The sequence below is a fragment of the Dermacentor albipictus genome, chromosome 7 (genome assembly GCF_038994185.2).
Source record: "Dermacentor albipictus isolate Rhodes 1998 colony chromosome 7, USDA_Dalb.pri_finalv2, whole genome shotgun sequence".
Classification (NCBI taxonomy): Eukaryota; Metazoa; Arthropoda; class Arachnida; order Ixodida; family Ixodidae; genus Dermacentor; species Dermacentor albipictus.
In genome coordinates this window covers 111,431,071-111,450,418 of record NC_091827.1, presented here as the reverse complement: position 1 = coordinate 111,450,418, position 19,348 = coordinate 111,431,071, and the positions used below count along the sequence as shown (strand labels likewise).

At 46.5% G+C, this 19,348-nt stretch overlaps 1 protein-coding gene across 2 annotated transcripts in view; it reads left to right on the top strand.

Annotated features, from left to right (window-relative positions):
* LOC135896884 (medium-chain acyl-CoA ligase ACSF2, mitochondrial-like) overlaps nucleotides 1-19,348 on the top strand; it is a 539,079-nt gene that overhangs the window by 471,102 nt on the left and 48,629 nt on the right. For both annotated transcript variants that reach the window (XM_070522596.1, XM_070522598.1), the window contains one exon: nucleotides 9,139-9,230. In XM_070522596.1, the coding sequence (XP_070378697.1) occupies nucleotides 9,139-9,230 (92 nt within the window). The remainder of the gene's footprint in view (nucleotides 1-9,138; nucleotides 9,231-19,348) is intronic.

The following is a 19,348-nucleotide window of genomic DNA, read 5'->3' as shown; positions in this document are numbered from 1 at the left end:
TTTACCAACGACGACGATATGAACCTCGTGAAGGAGGTTTTCGACTTGAACCCATTCGGATGGACGTCAAGGTGGGCGTCCGTTGCAAAAAATTGGAAAGAAGTGGGAAATCTGCTTTCTGGAAGAGAAATTGCCGGTGAAACGTCCCCTCCGGTATAGCTTCGACGTTGAGTGGATCTTGAGGACACGTAGAACCTGCGCGGTCGCTCTCATTTTCGAAGCATGAGGGTGTCTATGTCATCCCAACCTAAAAAGGACACGTAATATGGGTCCCACAGAACACTCGATCGCAGCATGCCAAGGTTAATCGGTATGTTTCGCGACTCTCGAAAAAACAACGCTCAAACCAAACACCTACATGCGTAGTTAACGCAGCGACTGTGGCTTTCGATAAGCTTGACTTAGGGACGGGACACACTTGCGGATTCGGCATTGGATAAGCTCGACATTTCGTGTGGATTTGGCTTTCCAGTACTTTGTGTCTTTACATCTAGATGGCGCTGTATTTGTTTGCGTTAACGTTAACGCTTTTCTCCGTTCCGCTATTCTAAAACACTCCCTTGTGCCGCGCAGTGCAGTCTTTCTTTGCGTTAGCGTTGCGTGGCACGCTAACGCTAACGCAAGGGTTTTACGCTATACTAAAACTCTCTAATGTTTGCATCGCATCAGACGCGCACACTCGCCAGACTGTGATGCGTACAAGGAACCTGAGATAGAGGAGCAGGTTTACTTGTTGCTTGTGACCAGTAAGACTTTGAAAGGCAGACATTCATCTATTTGTTAGCGCCAATTACCAACCGGTCGCTCAGACGAAAATTGTTACTAGTCCGTTAACTGGACATATCAATGAAGCGAGCCATCAAGGCTCTCTTAGAACATTTGTTTAACGCAAGTAATGCAAGGCTGTGAATGATCCCTTCGAACATGAGCATGCATCTTATCACATTATACTTACTGACCTCATTATTACTGCACAGTCCCCCGTGTTCTTCCTCTTCCTTTCACCCCTGAGCGGAGTAGCACTGTGGAAGACTCTGCATTATCTGAATATGTTCGCCTATCTCTGACACGTTTTAGAAACTTTCGCTTCACATTGATTCCTGTATTGATGTTGGAAATGCCGGTTTTTCTGCTCACTTTATTCCATGCGTCCGCTAAAATGTTCCGAGAGCATCGGAAATAATCTGAGCGCCAAACTCTTTAGTCGAAGTGCCAAAAATTTAATCCTAGCGCCAACGTATTTAACTTCAGCGCCAGCAGTAATAGGCTACGCACTAGTGAGGTTAATCCAAGTGCGAAGATCTTTAATCAAAGCGCCAGCAACCTTGATCCAAGTGACAGTCAATTTATTCTAGGGAAGAAAAAGAAAACGATTGCGAAAAAAAATGACTTAAAATTTGAAATGCAGTTATTGGAAGACGACAGCACTCAATTTTGTCGTCGTTGCTAACATTTATCACATGAATACCAGCGGCATTTCGCCTAGAAATAAATCTCACATAATGGTAGAAATTCCTTGTGCAAAACAATGATATAAAAGAAAGAAAGAAAGTTCGTGTCCATGCTAAGAGACTATCAAGGCTGGTAGCGGCCGCACGCTGTCACTCTATAAGCAACCAAGAACTCGCAATTTAAATATTCATAACTGTAACAGAATATCAAACAATCATGTACGCTACTAATCGCGTTCTCGCACAAACTTATTGTCGTCTGCTAGCAGACAGCTTTCAGACTACTTCTTCGCGGACGCGCCGAAAGTCATCTGTTGGGTCAAATTGGGTCTCGACGGTGTCAACGGTGTCTTACAAACGAAATTCTCTCACACTTCAAAAAGGCGAAAAATAATTTAGAACAAAGAACTGAAAGTTGAAAGGTAGCGCGTGCACTCCACAGTCTTCGTTCCAAGTAGTGCGCAAATAACATCGATCATGAATTGTAACGAACTAGCCTAAACCAGTACCTTTCTGAGGTACCAACGAAGACGTTCATTCTGTTTATTTTGCATTTCGATCGACCAAAAAAATAAAAAAGCTGCCTTTTCGTTTCTATGTCTCTCAAAAAATGAGCAAACGCCTTTACGCATAACAATTTACGCGAGAAACTTAGCACTACCTTTTTCTACACACTGATAGTCCAAACTGCAAACAAGAAATTGTAGACACTATGGACTTTTTTCATGAATATTGATGTTTACTGATATATACTCGCTCCGCGCCCATTTATAGTCCTCCAGAAAAATACCACCGCAATTAATTTGTGGAATGCTAGCAGCGAAAATAATTTTAATGCTGTTGTCTTTTGGTAGCTGTCTTTCAACGTTTCAGACTTTTTTTTTCGCAATATTGTTTTTTTTTTGTCTGGGTTAAATTGATTGCTCCTTGGGTTAAAATTGATGGCGCATAGTTTAAACGCGTTGGCACTTGGATTAATTCACTGGCACGCGGCCTTTTGTGCTAGCTCTGAAGATTTTTTTGCTCGGCACTTAAATGAGATAACTTGCCACTAAGGAAGCTTTCAGTGGTATTCAGATTATTTGAGCTGGCGCTTAAAATGACCAGTAGAACGTTTGGACGTACATATTGCTTTTATTTCTAGGCTTTGCCTGAAAAACAAACAGGCGTAATCTTTCAATGCAGATTAGCAGCTTCGTCGAGTTCTTGTACAACATAAATTTTTGCAGTTTTCCTGTAATTATTTTTCGGTTATTCAAAGAAACTTCGTCTATTCAAACAGCTTTTAACCGTTAATTTTTCGCTCTGGAGCACACGCGCAGTGCGCCGCCTATCGAGGCACCACTGATGGCCATCTAGCGGGCGCTTTCGAAAACACGCTCGGGAGCAGTAGCAGACGGCAATACTCAGCAGCAATGATAGCTGATGCTCGCAGCTGCGATCTTTCATTTGTTCGGGTGGCAGACTCTTTCTTCTGCGGTGACAGCTGCGGGAAAGGCGCGAGCCTCTATGAGAGCCGACATGTACATGGTGTGACCGGAGTTGGGGCATTCCAGTCCGCATATATGGTAGCTGCGACGTGTACAACCGCAATGAAGCCTAGTTATACGAAGTGGAGCTAACGTTGAGTAGCCGCTTCGTTTTTTGACTAATGTAATGTCCGACAGCTTTCTTTATTCTACCCTTGCAATAGTAATGTTTCTTTACCTCGATAATAGGCACGCGTCGTTCGTGCAGACTTTTATCTCAAACGATTCCGCACGAAGCAATGCCTGCGCTCTTTGTATTGTTCTTTATGGCGATGAACGCAGTGACATCACCAATTAAGTGCCGTCAAAGTCGCCTCAAAATAAGTAATTGTGAATTGGGTAATAACAATTTGTGTTTATACTGGTCAGCGCAAGCGGGAAAAATTACAGGGTCTCTTAATATCGCCTTTAAGAGGTGAACGGCGAAGGCCTACTCTTCTTCCTCTTATCATTCGCCTCTTTCTCTTTGCCTCTTCTCTATCTCTTCTTCCTTTTAGTCATTACTGCTCGCTACTAAGTATCTTTAGTCATTTGTAATCAATTGTGATCATTACAAACCGTCGTTACACATGTTGGTCATATATTCGTCAGTAATCACTACAAGTCATTTAAGTCATTATTAGTCATTACTGGTCATTACTAACCGTTTTAGTAATTTCTAACCAGTCGTGGTCATTACAAGCCGTCGTTAGACATATTGGTCATTTCGGAGTCATTAGAAGTCATTACCATTCATTAGCAGTCATTATTAGTGATTACTAGTCATTATTATCCTCTACAAATCTCTATTATAGCGTTATCATTAACTAGTAGTCATTATCAATCATTTTTCATCCTTTAATCTGTCATTATTCTGTCTTCACGTGGCGTGATGACGCTTCCGCGGACACTCCCGCGCTCAGGTCTGCTGACACAAACTTCACCATGAGCCTAGAAAGGCTTTCGCCTTAATATAAAAAGCGATTTAGCGGTGTGCCGCCGATGCAGTTCCGCGGCTTAAGCCGAAGAACTGGCCTTCTGGCTGCAATTCTCGCAATTTGAAATTCCTTTAAAGATCTGCTTGGACATACAGAAAGGCTTACCAACTTCTCAATATATTTTGTTATGTTACGGTAGACCGATGCCACATGATATATTCAAAACAGGAGCCGTGCTGGTCAAGGTATATGCGCGCTGGCGGCAAGGGTGGGTTAGGCCTCTGCGGCGTAGGCATTTTAGTCCTCCGGCACAAAAGAGCATAAGAAAGATATCAGTTCAGCAGATAATGCACACACAAAAAGGACTACGCGGGGAAACAAACAAAGTGCTCTGCGTGGTACGTCCATTCAGAAAACATCAATGCTTAAAGACTTCTCAAACGTTATCGACACTTCTCATCAAAAATGAGGGAGCAGTACCATATGCAGTACCTGAAAGCAATGCTCGCTCTGAGTTACCCCTTTTCTAAAACATTTCGCAAGAAACCACAGTATGGAAGATTGTTTTCGTTAGAAAAGAATATAGCTCTTAAAGAAGAACGTGTATGTAGTTCTTAAGATAAAAAAGGGTGATTTAAGCCATTTATAAGCGAGCCAAGGCGGAAAAGTCACACTTTAAAAATAATCAGTTCTGCATGAAGCAACAGCAACACTTCAACATGCACGAAGCGACACATAAAATACACTCAACAATGTGAACTGTATCACAGCTGGTGCGGCGATAATTGTCCGCGTAAAAATAAATAAATTAATTGCGAGCCTCAGCAAGCTTAACATACAACGCTATGTACTCGTGCACCCTAGCTATGCAGCATTGTATTGAAGCGGAAATGGTAGAAGCAGCAATCAGCATTCAGAACCTAAGGGAAATCTCTTTAACCCGCATGCCACACTGCAGGAACACTGAACAGAACATGAGTAGGCCGTGATCAACTTCGTCCCTTACTCGTGCAAACATGATCGAGTGCGAAAAACAGCGAGATGACAAAAGAAACCATGGGGACAAAATATTTCCCGTGGAGCAGCGATAATCCAATGATGCCATGGCTCCCACTCAAGTGGCTTCGCATGCGGCCTCGCCGGCAATGATGATGCGGCCTTGTGGGGAATGATTAGAACCGTGCAAGCGGCAAATTTTTTGCAGGTAATTATGCACTCTACCAAGGAATGGTTATATTTCGACATGCCTTGAATCTTTGGCCACCACAAACATAGAAAGGGTGCTGCCGATTTCGCTCTGAAAACGTGAATCAAACAGAACAGCAAGAGCAACGACGCCAAAAACAACCGCGGACGGCTGCCTGCTTTCACGAGCGCACTTCGCGAGGCCAGCAGCCGTGGTGCATCCGTCGGCGTGCAGTACGCCCTGGTGAAAGCAGTGGAAAAAAATGTTAAAAGATAGACGAATACCAGACAGTTGGCGACAAAGTAGAATGAATTTAAGTTATAAAGGCAAGGGGGAGAAAGATGGAATTCACTCGTATAGACCGTTGACCATTACATCGGTAATATACAGGCTAGAAATGCAGGCAATGAAAATAAAGCTGCAAGCATGGGCAGAGAATATTGGCATGTTGGGAGAACTTCAGAATGGCTTCAGACAAGGTAGGCGTTTAGATGATAACTTATTTGTTCTTACTCATTGTATTCAAATATCAAAAGCGGAAAGCAGGCCGGTATATGTGGCCTGTTTACACTTACAGGAGCCTATGACAACGCAGACCGCAACATTTTGTGGGATATTCTGGAAGGGGAAGGCTTAGGTGGCTATTGTCTACTGCTTTTGAGAGATATTTACCTAGAAAATACCGTTAGCGTTGAATGGGAAGGGATGAGGAGCGAGGAGAAAGTTAATATCAACAAGGCACTCAGACAGCGGTACCCCTCATCCCCCCTGTTGTTTATGGTGTACATGGTGAGGATGGAGAGGGCGCTAGAAGGATGTAATATCGGCTTTAATCTGTCATACAAACGTGCGGGTACTGTAGTAGAGCAGCAGCTTCAAGGCTTATTTTATGCGGACAACATTGTGTTGTTAGCCAACAAGCAAAGTGATTTGCAGCGTCTGGCTAATATCTGTGGACAGGAAGGCGAGAATTGAGGTATGAAATTTAGTGTTAGAAAATCAGGTGTTATGGTATTCAATGAAAACAGTGAAGAGACAGTGGCGATACAGGGCCAGGAAATACCTCGGGTAACAGAATATAACTGCCTAGGTATATGGATGAACGAAGGCAATAGATATATGGAAACACAGGAAAAAACAAGAACAGCGAAGGGGAAGAGAAATGTAGCCATAATGAAGCACAGAGCGCTATGGGGATACAATAGGTACGAGGTGCTCTGAGGTATGTGCAAAGGTGTAATGGTTCCAGGACTTGCTTTTGGAAATGCGGTTGTTTGCTTTAAATCAGGGGTACAATCAGGACTCGATGAGAACCAAAGGTCAGTGAGTCGCCTCGCATTGTGCGCTCAAGGGAAGACTACAAATGAAGGTGTGCAGGGTGATATGCGCTGGACTAGTTTTGAAGTGAGGGAAGCTCGCAATAAAATTGGGTATGAAGAACGGCTGAGGAATATGGAAGAAAGTAAATGGGCTGGGAGCGTGGTACCTGGTATCTGTGCAGGAAAAATATTGATTCACAGTGGAGAAAAAGAACTAGGAAGCTTACCAGCAAGTAAGTGGTCTGTAGGGTGGGCAGCACAGCAACAAAGAAGGTCCAGCGGAAAGTCAGGGTGGCTGAAATAATCTCATGGGTGGCGGCAATGGAACAGAAACCTACCATGAGTAACTATTTAAGAGGAAAAAACGAAATGAGGAAAGAAACAATTTATGATAACTCAAAGAGAAGCTCGTTACTTTCGAAATGAGGTCGGGATGTCTTAGAACACGCACCTATAACGCGAGATATAAGAAGGAAGAAGAAGCATGTGCTTGCTGCGGTAAAGCTAGGGAAACGATGGAGCATGTTTTAGTAGAATGTGAAGACGTCTACCCAGCGGTCAATTTAGGCACCACTGGTCTCCTTGAAGCCCTTGGGTTAAGCGGAAGGAGTGGAAAAATAAACATGTGCACAATAGGCATTAGTAAGAGGCGATTAGAGGATTGGTGGAAGAAAAGTAAGGAAAAGCACAGTTCGCAATAGGGGATCAGAGAATTTGGTAGTGGGAGTTCATAGCGTTTTTTTTTGTTTTTATTGTTTAACCTAGGTAGGACGTTAGGCAGTATAATAGGAAGACCCTGGTGGCGCAACCCACCACCCCGTTCCACAGGGGACGCCCATCGCATCCTTCCACTACGCGTATAACTGGTTACGCCGAAGTTGGTCGCCGGTGTTGTCACCCGTTGTCAGCGTCTCGAGTGCACTGGTAAGGCGGTCGACTGTTTCCTCCAGGCACGAGAGTCGGTCTCCAGGTTCTGAGACTCGATGCGGCGATAGGTTGCTGTGCCGAAGACAAGCAGTCGCGTATGCGGTGAGCGAGTGCAACTAGCCCACCGGACTCATCTCGTCCGAACCCGCCAGTATCATGCGTTCGGACTGTGGGAGGCGTTGCACAAACAGCTCCTGGAAAATTTGAAGCTGGCTGTAGTTTGCGGAGTGCTTCCCCAGTAATTGACGCAACAGGCGCAGCACTTGTGACGGTCGTTGGTCGCCGAAGCTCACTCTATTGCGATGGCTCGAGGCTCTGCAGGTCCGTGCGTTTCAGGTCGTTGTATGCGGTGGCCGAAGGCGTACGCGTTAGCAAGTCGCCTATGGCATCGGCGATGTCGGAGAGTAGCGCGGCGATGACAAGTGGTACCTTTCTGGCTGTGAAGTAATGCGCTGGAGTTGAAAACGGGCCTCTGCTTGCATAAACCAAACTCGAGGATTGTTTGTCCAAACGCAGGCAAGCTGAAACTCTGCGGCGACGACAGGAGGCGTAATAGAGGCATCGTCTATGTCAGCAGGTGTAGGAGCAGCGTTGTGCAGGCCCAGTGTTCGAAAGAAAAAACGTAAATGTCCTGGGTCACCACTTGTTGGAATACATGCCTTGACAGGTTGGGAAGGGGGGTCGACTGGCTTTAATCAAAAGCAAAGCAGGTTTGCCGAGTGGCTGTGGTGGCGCCCCCGTGGGGCGAGCAGGGGTAATGACCCACACAGCGAGGCATGGCGAGGGGAGCAAGGGGCAATGCCCCCTGCGTCGAGGCAAACTGGATTTTCGAGGAGCGGGGACAACGAAGTAGTGGTCTGTCGCTACAAGCTATGAGTTGCTATTCTGTAAGTATTCAGCTAAAGGACATGCCCATTTTTTCTGCTGCTGAAATTGTGAGCATGGGCTGAGGTACGCGTCAGAAATACACGGGCGACCCCTGCCATAAGCACTTTAGTAGCAGACGAAATGGGCATGTCTACTGGGCGGACAATTGAAGAATCACCACCAACATTACTCTTTTTTAATTCACGCACCAACCAAGAGTGCACCATAATGAAAAGCTGTTTTCGTGACTTTTCCAGAAAATTGCTTCGCAGAGTTGCTGTTTATCTCTGAAATATAAAGCTTCGACATGTAAATGTAAATGACATGTAAATGTAAAGTTTTTCGTTAACTGTAATAAATAGCGGCTAAATTATATGCGTGATGTAAAATTGCAGCATTGCGTAGTTAACAAAATACTACAAGTCCAGCCTTTCCTGTGTGTTACCTTTTTAAACGACCAAATTAAAGCTGTATTTTGACCGAAATATTTTACTAAAGTCATCAACTCTCTGTGGTTGCTAATCACATAAAAATTGCCCATGCGTAATATATTTTGGTCGTGTTTTCGTTCAACCATCTTTATTACCGCATGACGAATAACTTCTAATTGCAGAGTAGCCGTAAGCCAGTCAGCGCAATATGGATGTTACTGAAGTAAAAAGTACCATTTCCTATAATAAACATGCAACTTTATTTGTTGGTGATCTTAAAACATTTTGTGCTCTGGCGTCCGCGTTAAGCCTTCGTCGCCCGATAAGTCTCCGCAGCAGCAAAGTTTCTATCATTTAATGAATGCCGAAAAATTTGAAACACTTCCGGGTCATGTCAATACCGCAACCACCATGGTAAGCTCCATAATAGCACCCAGTAGCTCGCCTGTTTCAGGCGCATACCTTACGCAAACCTATCGCACTTCACATCAACCATGCACTTTCTTCTCAGGTGTACGGATATCTCTGGATCCCCAACGATGTACGTTGACATGATCAGAAGTCCACTGCTGAAGCTCTACGATGTGTCTTCCCTCAAAAGTGGTGAGCTGATTTTCCCCTCTTTTGACATTCTAGCTAGACAGCCGCAAGTAATTCCTAGATTCAGATATACCAAAACTGCTCAAGAATCACCAATTTTATTTTATGTATTCTGGTATAAAACTGAAACAGAAAATATTTCACCGTGATGACGTAATTACACTTTCCCGAATTTTAGAACGTACAATTTAGACCATAAGAACTAAATATATCACATTGCGATTTTATTCCGATCTCGTAATTTAGAATTTGCGTAACAGCTGACGACAGCATTGGGGAAAAAACAAAACAAAAAAACGTCGGCCTACACAAGCATGTAGGGTTGTTTGAACAGCCCAATCAAACGCTCTGCTTGTTTATAGGTAACTTTGCTTTCGTTCTCAAAGCGGATAGCATTGCCTACCTTGATAGGTTTTTAGTAATTGGATGAGCAGAGGCGAAGAGTGGGTAGAAGTGCAGAAGGGGTTGAGTGGTGCAAAGCTTGCTCAGTAAAAGATGAAAACCAGGTAAAGAAAAGCGCTGGTTTGTGTGACTGGTCCACTCTCCCTACCTTGGCCTGCAGTGGCTGGTTGACGATCGCGACGGCGTATAAGAGGGAGTTAAATATGCCGCCTAAAATGGGTCGTAAGTGAAGAAGAGCTCACACAGTGACGACGTCTATGTGGCTAAAGGGCTGGACAATGTTTACGGCTACGCGAAATTGTGTGCAACACGCAAAGAAATTTGTTGTCGCCGGCAGCTTCAAGTAGCCAGTGGTTGAGAGATTAGCGGGCAGTCATCTTCTATTCCTCTTGCAACGAGGCTGTCTCCGGCTAATAAAAGAAATATACAGTTCTGCCCGGCCTAATAATGAATTTTGAGTGCGAATTCGCGACGCTGACGTGGTGAGTTCTGGCAGCTGTGTGTCGTCATGTGAAAAAAAAGGCGGAGAAGGCATTGCGAGGAAAAAAATGTTTGAGCAATAGACGTAAAGGTCTCGAATCGGGAGAAACATTTTCCCGAAGAAAGTTTTTTAGACTATCCATGCATAATTAGTGCGAGCAAGTGATACCAGTCAGGCAGTTTTCGCAGCTGTTCTGATGTTGCATGACTCACAAGAGACACTGGCGATCCCGAAAATTTTGAACGAATCGCAGACGGCCAATCGTATAAATGGAATAGCAAGAAGCTTGCACTACATTAATGTTATCGCGCCCCTTTTATCACGAAGAAATTTCCTAAGCAGGTTTTTCGTTTTGTCACATCAAAGTCAATCCTTTCGTATCTACGAAATTTACACTTTAAGATTAGTCCTGGTGCCACCCGACCACCATTGAAGTGACGACAAAAACGCTGCCCTCGTGGCAAAGCATGTTTGCCATTAAATAGCTTCATCCTTTCGAGCCATTATATGCTGATTTCTGCTTAAGTATTGTCGCTAGTAAGGCGATAACGCATTTGACTGATCACACAGATGCGTGCTGCCCAAACCTACACATAATTGTTTCGAGTCTTATGCACAGGGTACATGTTTCCGGAAGAGAACAGCAATTCACAATAGGTAGCGAGGCACTGGAAGTGGTAAGGGAATGAATCTAGTTAGGGCAGGTAGTGACGGCGGATCCGGATCATGAGACGGAAATAATCAGAATAAGAATGGGCTGGGGTGCGTTTGGCAGGCATTCTCAGATCATGAACAGCAGGTTACCATTATCCCTCAAGAGAAAAGTGTATAATAGCTCTGTCTTACCAGTACTCACCTACGGGGCAGAAACCTGGAGGCTTACGAAAAGGGTTCTACTTAAATTGAGGACGACGCAACGAGCTATGGGAAGAAGAATGATGGGTGTAACGTTAAGGGATAAGAAAAGAGCAGATTGGGCGAGGGAACAAACACGAGTTAATGACATCTTAGTTGAAATCAAGAAAAAGAAATGGGCTTGGGCAGGACAAGTAATGAGGAGGGAAGATAACCGATGGTCATTAAGGGCTACGGACTGGATTCTAAGGGAAGGGAAGCGTAGCAGGGGGCGGCAGAAAGTTAGATGGGCGGATGAGATGAAGAAGTTTGCAGGGATGACATGGCCACACTTAGTACATGACCGGGGTAGTTGCAGAAGTATGGGAGAGGCCTTTGCCCCGCAGTGTGTGTAACCAGGCTGATGATGATGATGATGATATGTTTCCTTGCGTTTTTCTACAAAGCCGTTAACCGCCAGTACTCCATATGTAGACGCAAACGACACAGAACATGGAATGCATCACAGCTGCAAATTCCATCGTTTTAGATTTGTAATATTGCGGTTTACAACTAAGTGCGAATGACGCAATGCTGACAGAGATTTAATTTTTGCATGTTCGAGGTTGGCGGCATCAAACAAAGCGCAACATTTTTCTAGATAGAGAGAGAGAGAAATAAACGTTATTGTGAGACCAAGCTTCTTGAGCCCATAGGTGGGTGGCCTCCTCAGTCCAGGTAGCCATGGCTCGCTGCCGCCGCCCGAGCCCTGTTCACCAAGCGCAGCTGGCTGTCAGGGTCTTGCGTCACCAGCAGAGCCTCCCACTGGTCTTCCAATTCTTCTTCTGACTCCGTCTCGTTCTGCATGTTATCGCCTGGTGGCGATGATGATGGTTGTGCTTCTCGATTGTTCCTGCATCCAAGCACCATATGGCGCAAGGAGTTGGGCGTGTCCGGCGGGCAGAACTTGCAGTCTCGCCCGTAGATGCCCGGGTACATGGCGTGCAGCAGTGTTCCGTGTGGGTAGGTTCCAGCCTGTAGTCTTCTCCAGGTTACCGCTTGGTCCCTACTCATCGTCATATGCGCGGGCGGGTAGCGACGCCTCTGCTTCCTGTAGTGCGCCAAGATATCCGAGTACTTCTTGGATATGCGTTCTTCATCCTCGTCACAGTCGTTGGTACGTGTTCTCTGCGCGTCGGAGATGGCTCGGCGTGCATGATCTCGAGCCGCGTCGTGCGCCGCCTGGTTCCCCGTCAGAGACTCGTGCCCCGGTGTCCAGAGGATTTGTGCTGCTTCTATCTTGGTGGTGTTCAAGACCTGAAGTGCTGCCTTTCCAATCCTTCCGTTCATATACCTTCTGCATGCTTCTGGCGAGTCCGTCACCACGGTAACCATGGCCTTCTTGCACGTTGCGATGGCCAGGGCTATGCCCACCTCTTCCGCTGTGCTCGCGTCCTTGGCACGCATGGATGTGGCTGTAAGTTGGTCGCCCTTCTCATCGACCACGCTGATTGCGAATCGGTCGTTGGTACTGTACGCAGCTGCATCCGTATATCTAACGTTTTCTTCTTTGCTGTTGGTGCGTTGGAGTATGCGCTTGAGCGCCTGTATTCTCGCCTGTCTCCTTTCCTTGTCATACTCGGGATGCATGTTTCTGGGAATGGTACTTATGTGTAGCTTGTCTCTGATCTCGTGTGGTCAGAGACAAGAGTCTCGCTGAGGTAGGTGCCTTTCATCCTCGACTTGGTAGCCCAGATCTTGCAGCAGGGCTCTTCCCGTCTTTGTCAGCTTTAGTCTTTCCAGTTGGTTGACGTTGTGCGCCTCCATGAGCTCTTCCCACGTGTTGTGGACTCCCATTTTGAGTAATTTCGCTGTGGATGTGGAGTGGGACAGACCCAAGGCAATTTTGTATGATTTTCTGATGAGGGCATTTACTTTGTCTCGTTGACTGTTCTTCATGTCAACGTATGGGGTCCCGTACGTGACGATGCTCGTGAGCAGCGCTTGTATCATTTTCGTGCAGTCTTCTTCCTTGAGTCCGTGGCTTTTGCTCGTCACTCTTTTGATAAGGTGGGTTATTTGTTGCACTATTCTCTGAATTTTTTCCAACTCAGCTCCCCCGGCCCCGTCCTTTTGAATCAGGAGTCCGAGGATGCGGAGCGTCGTAACCTGCGGAATCATGATGCCTCCCACCTTTACTACCGGGTCTGGTATCTGCTGCGGTTGTCGGCCTCTTGTGCGTTTTCTTAGCACCAAGAGCTCCGATTTTTCAGGTGCGCACGTCAGTCCACGTGCTTCCAGGTACTTTTCCGTAGTGTCAACCGCTTCTTGCAGAGCGTCTTGCTGTTGACCTGTCGACCCTCCCGTAGTCCAGATGCTGAGGTCGTCAGCATATATTGCGTGACCAATCCCTTCTATTTGCTTCAGTTGCTTGGGTAGTGAGCTCATCGCCAGATTGAATAGCATCGGCGAAATGACGGAGCCTTGTGGCGTTCCCTTTCGCGGTATGTCGAATTTCTCAGAGCTTAAGTTGCCTATCCCCACTGTGGCTGTACGTTCTTTCAGAAAAGCCTTGATGTAATTATATACTTTTTCACCGCAGTTATATACGTTGAGGTGCTGCAGTATGGCTTCGTGCGACACGTTGTCGAAAGCCCCTTTCACGGCAAGTGCGAGGATGGCTCTTTTGCTGTGCGTGTCCAGCATGTCGATGACTTTTTCCTTGATTTGCAGCAACACGTCTTGCGAGGACAGGTGAGCTCGAAATCCGAACATAGTGCTTGGGACGTGTTCGTTGTCTTCGAGATAGTCGATCATGCGGTTGTGCACAATGTGCTCGTAGAGTTTTCCAGCACACGATGTTAGGGATATAGGTCGAAGGTTCTGCACGCTGATGGGCTTGTTGGGTTTAGGTATCATGGTTACCTCGGCATGTTTCCATTCCGGTGGTACTTTACCTTGTTGCCAGCACTCTAGATAAGAAATAAATTTTGACGTGCAAAACGTCGCCTACTTTTGTCCCCTAATGAAGTGCGATATTTTTGCAGCGTTTTTTAATTACACCTTAGTGTTCTCAAGTATGCACATTGTCTGAATGAGAAAATGTTGACACGTGTACTTATCTTTATCGGGCGACCACGTTTCGCCGCCTAACAAATGTTATCGCACACCGCGGGACACGCTTGCATGTATCCGAAGTTTCTGGAAAGTTACCGATGCTTCTGTCCGCTGCCTGTTGTCGCGGAACCTTGTGTTATCTGATTTCATCGAGTGAAGCGGAACTTTCTGGAAGGCACGCAGGTGCCAACGATTAGTCAGGAACATTCGATGACTGCTGTATCAGATTTTCGACGATCGCCGACTATGTTCGCCGCTGTCGTTGTGCGTTAAGTGAAGCCTGTTTTTGAGGGCACAAGTTCGCCCAATAAAACGCTAGTTTCGCCTTTCTCAGTGCCTGCTTTCTTCGCAGCCACTACCACGTGACAATACGGTGTTCCTGGCAACGCGTTTTATATGCTTGCCGGAAAAAAAATATAGGGTTGTGTTGAGGGAACCCATGTGATGTCAGTTCCATTTCGCTCACCAACGGAGACAGGTTAAAGAGTTTTATAGGAGGGTGACACACACGTATCCTGAGAGGTTGACAAAAGATGTTTACTTACCTAGTTGCCCATACCAAGGGGTCGATGTTGTCGATTTGAGTACAGATCCAGCGTCGCATACTCTGTACCCATAGTTGTACCTCAAAGGTGTTAGATGCAGGCATACCGCCATGTGCATAACGATAAACGCTTTAAGGGTTTCCTTGTTCGCTCATCAAGAAGCCGATGAGCGGAAACATGTCCTCAGTTTCTGCCTTAAAGGCTTTCTCATGTTGCAGGTGACGAACAGGTGATGGTTTAGGGTCGCTGTTTATTCACTTTACCTTCCTGGAAAGTGAATTCCCTCCACTGGTGCAAGTTTATGAGGGATAGCCAACCTTCACAGATGTTATCGGCTCCAATTACGTTCTCCGGAATATGGCCGAGGAGATCCGCTGAGGATGTCTGCTACAACTAGAAGTCCGGCACATTTATTAACTTACGGCACGCAGAAGGCTGCTGCATCATTCGTCTCCCACGCCGCGTACGCGGAGGATATTCCATGATGACCTTTTCTACAACATGCAAGGTTCACTTGACAATTTCAAATGTTTATTTATTTTGTTGACGAGGCTTACAGCAGAAAGCTAAGCAATGTCCGTTTTCCACTCGAAGATTTAGCTCGAGCATGGTTTCCAAAACTCTGAATCATTTCTTATCACATGGCAGGAAATTCACTGCTTGTACGTACAATACTCAATACTTACACCAGCGCTGAACGAAAGCAGGGAACAGAGCAGTCCTGCAATGTCGAATCCAGCATTCCGACAAAAGGGTCGAAGGTTTTGTCAAAGACACGACGCCAATTTTCAAACTTGCTGCCCGCGGTATGAGAGAGACAAAAAAAGTCTGCCTACTAGTGCGAGAAGTCGAGAAGCAGCGTTTGCTTGTCTGTTGCAAGGACCGCCAACTGAAATTACTGAGTTTTTCAGCGCAGTGAACGCCATCAAATGAATGTTCCAGCATCTGTCCTAGCTGTGCGACTGCCAAATCAGTGGGAGCATGTGGTCATTCACTTTGTCGTGGGACACTGATGTTCTCTAGAAACTTGGGGCTAGTGCAGTGCTTGAAAGAGTGCTATATTTTTCAAGGAGTGCAACTACAACGAAACGTCGGCTTCATAACAGACATTATATCGGAAAAAGTTCAGCATGTGGCGGAGGCTCTGACACCGACACCAGCTGAAGCCGCGATGCTGTATTATGTTGTCTGATTGCGGCTTTCTGCACAGTCCACGAGCCATCGTCATTACCCTCGTTCCCTTGAAGAACTGGTACGACAATTCGAAAGAGAAGCTGTACACACAGACGCGTAGGTGGACAAGGGCCCTCAGCCATTCGCTCTTCTATGGCGGGGAAGCGGGCCACGGCTATCCCGAGCGCCAGAATGGAAGGATGGGTTTTCCAGAATCTTACCCTGGTGCTCGTAGTTAGCATGAAAGAGAATGCTCCGGGGACATCCAGCAATAGCTGCCAAATCAACAGTCGTCTTCACTTTCATGACTCCTGCTGTTTGAAGTGGTCGTCAAAGATATAGTCTCCGCATTCTCCACAGTTCGCTCTAACACGGCAACCGCCACATTTATAGCGAGACCAGTCTCCACCGCCACCTGCTAAGCGATTGACGTCGTCTAGCAGCTGACATACGCTTTCCTCTGCCGCTAACTATAGGTTCCCCGGCCGAAGTCAGGGAAGCTAAAACGAGAGACTTCAAGGGCTAAGGACGCGGTCTATCCCTGTATCAAGAATCGCCCGCTGCGATAGGTTTATTACAATGGCAATGACTGCTTACATTTGATGCCTTCCTTCGAGACCAGAGTAAGTATTTTCGCTGACATTTTTGTTTGTGATGACAAGAATGTGGTTGCCGTTCTGGTGAATATTACCAGCGGCGAACTGATCACTGAACTGTGCAAGGTAGCTACGCTGCGTTCTGTATCTCAGTTTCGTTCAGCGAATGGTAATCTTGTGACGTTGATTGGTAGAGTTACTGCCGGAGTTCCAGAAATTGAGTCCATCTTCGTTGATGAATTCATCAGAAAAAGCAACCGGCATCCGTCCGATTGTACCACGAAGCCACAAATGAATCCCGGACCGGTAGAAATTTTTTCTTAGCTACGAGGCTTCGTTTCTGAGAATTCCGTAGAGGTTTCATTTGTAGCTAGGGTATACAATCGGATGGATCACACCTTTTCCTTTCATGACACGTCCTTCACTTCGCTGAATTCTCCAGAAATGGTTCGCCAATAATTCATCATATCGGCCAATTTTTCCAGGCAGCTCATCTTCGGCATCGACTTCACTCAACAATAAGGAACTATCATCCACAGCATGAGAAGCCATAACATTGACACGCGTGCGATGTTTGTCTTTTCTGTCGGCGACCTCTCTTTCACCTGCTAACAATCTTTAAAGTGAGCGATAGGTGCACGGCACTCCCACGAGTATCAAAACCTTCCCAATTATGGTAGCCGATTTTCTCTGTTGTCTATGTTGTCACTAAACCTTGTAATCAGATCACACACGCAATGCGAATTGTGTACATTCTGGAAGGTGCGCGAGCACCAGTGAGTACACTGGAATTATGAACTGGTCTTGTATAAATAACCGTTGCTTCTGACCGTAAGGCAGATTTCGACGATCGATTCCTGTTCTCTTCAACGTCGTTATGCCGAGCGTTACTTGTTTCTGTGGCTACATGTTTGTCCAATAAGAGCTAGCTTTGTGACTCGTGATAATGCTATGGCTTAATTCTGCACCGCCATGTCAACGTCATCTCTCGTGTAGGTGCTTTTGCGTTCATATACCGGAAGCCCCCGTCAAACCTTGAGCAAAGCCCGAACCCAGAAGACAACGCCAACGTTGCATATGAACATTGAACTATCCGCAGGCTACACAATTTGTCCAGTAAGCTACCGGAGCGGACTAGAGAGATCAAAACTAAGATGGCAGCCACGATGACACAATCTAGATAGCCACCAACCTTCATCGAATCATCTATTGAGGACTCGGAAAGCTGGCTCGATGCATACGACAGCACCACAAGGTTAATTGAATGGAACTGCAAGGATAAGCTGTGGCTTGTGTTTCTAGTTAGAAGAAACCCTCATGACGTGGTTAGAAAATCAAGTATCCACCCTAAGAACGCACGGTCTGTTTCGCCTCGGCTTCCTTGAGACCCTCAGAAGCACTGTGAGCAAAGAGCTAGAAGCTCGTATCCAGCTACCAAACGAGAAGGTCGCTATTTTCACCGAGGAGAAGACTGACCTATTTCGAAACGCCGACCACGACATGTCTGAAGAGAAGAACCTTCCTTACGTTATGCGGCGGTGTAGAGCAAGAGTACTGTGCCGGAGTGATACGCAACCAACCAAAAGCCATAGCAGGATTTCTGGCAGAGGCGTCGTCGGCTGAGAAGTCAATGACGCCACACAATACAACTACCGCTCAATGCGAGACCGTGCAGGAGCCCAAGCACTCTTCTCCGATGGGATGCGGGAGGGCCTTCGTACGCGAAGTACTGCAGCCAGAAGTGGCATCAATTGCCGACATTCTTCGCAAAGAAATAGTTCGCGAACCTCAGCCGGAAGCAATCAGTTACGATGACACCAGTAGTTCTCCTGCCCGCTGGCACATTCTTCGTTTCGATGAAGACGGACATCTGGCGTGCTTCTTACTATCGCCCACTTTACCAAAACTGGCGAGTAGTGGGCCACATCCTCCACCGATGCCCATACCGCCCCATGGGACTACCTGGCTTCGCCGTCAAGGCTCCTCGTCCGCGGCAAGGCGAACAACCGCATGAAATCACAACTACTTCTCAATGATTCGGTGGAGACATCGACAACCGTACTGTTCGTCGTCGCCAGGCCGCTGCCTGTAGCCGCCAAACGCCACCAAACCAAACGCCAAACGCCATTCACCAAACGCGCCACTAGTCTGTTAGCCCACACACCGAAAAGTGAAAACAGTAACCGATAGAGTTCGGTTGCTGTTCACCAGAATACCGGTAACTCCACCTCCATCGGCTTTGCTAGGCACCTGCAATGTTCAAACGCGTGATGAATATGATGCTGGCAGCCATAGAATGGCAGACCCCTCCCGTCTACTTGGATTGCTTCGTTGTCTTTTCCGCTAATTTTGACGACCACCTCAGGCGACTTGCAGCTGTATTGGAAGCGGTGAAGACATCCGTACACACCTTGGAGCCGCAAAATAGCCGCTTCGCGTACGAGGAGCACCTGTCCCTAGGTGTCGTCATTAGCAAGCCTGGAATCCTTCTTGATTTGCAGAAGACCTCTTTCATTGCGTGCTTCCCGCAACCCAGCGACACAAACGCAGTACACAGATTTCAGGGCCTCCACGCTTTTTCAGGCGCTTTGTCAACGATTTCTAACGCATCACTAAGCCAATGACTAATCGCACGAAGCCAGACCTGAAGTTTCAAGAGCTAAAACGACGCCTGCAGTCACCCCAGCTTCTTGCACACTTTGAGAAATACTCAGATACCGAAATCCACTCCGACGCACTCAGCGTAGATCTCGGCGCCGTGCAAGTTCAAAGGAACTACTGACATTTAAGGGTCATAGCTTACACCAGGGGGTCGCTATCGAAAGGGAATTATTCTAATACAAAAAGAAGTGTTGCGAATTGCTTGGGCCATGGCGAAACTGTGGCTTTACCTATATTGGAGGCCCTTCAATATCGTAAGTGACCACCGCGTATTCTGTTGGCTTACCATTCTAAGGTACCCATAAGTGCGCC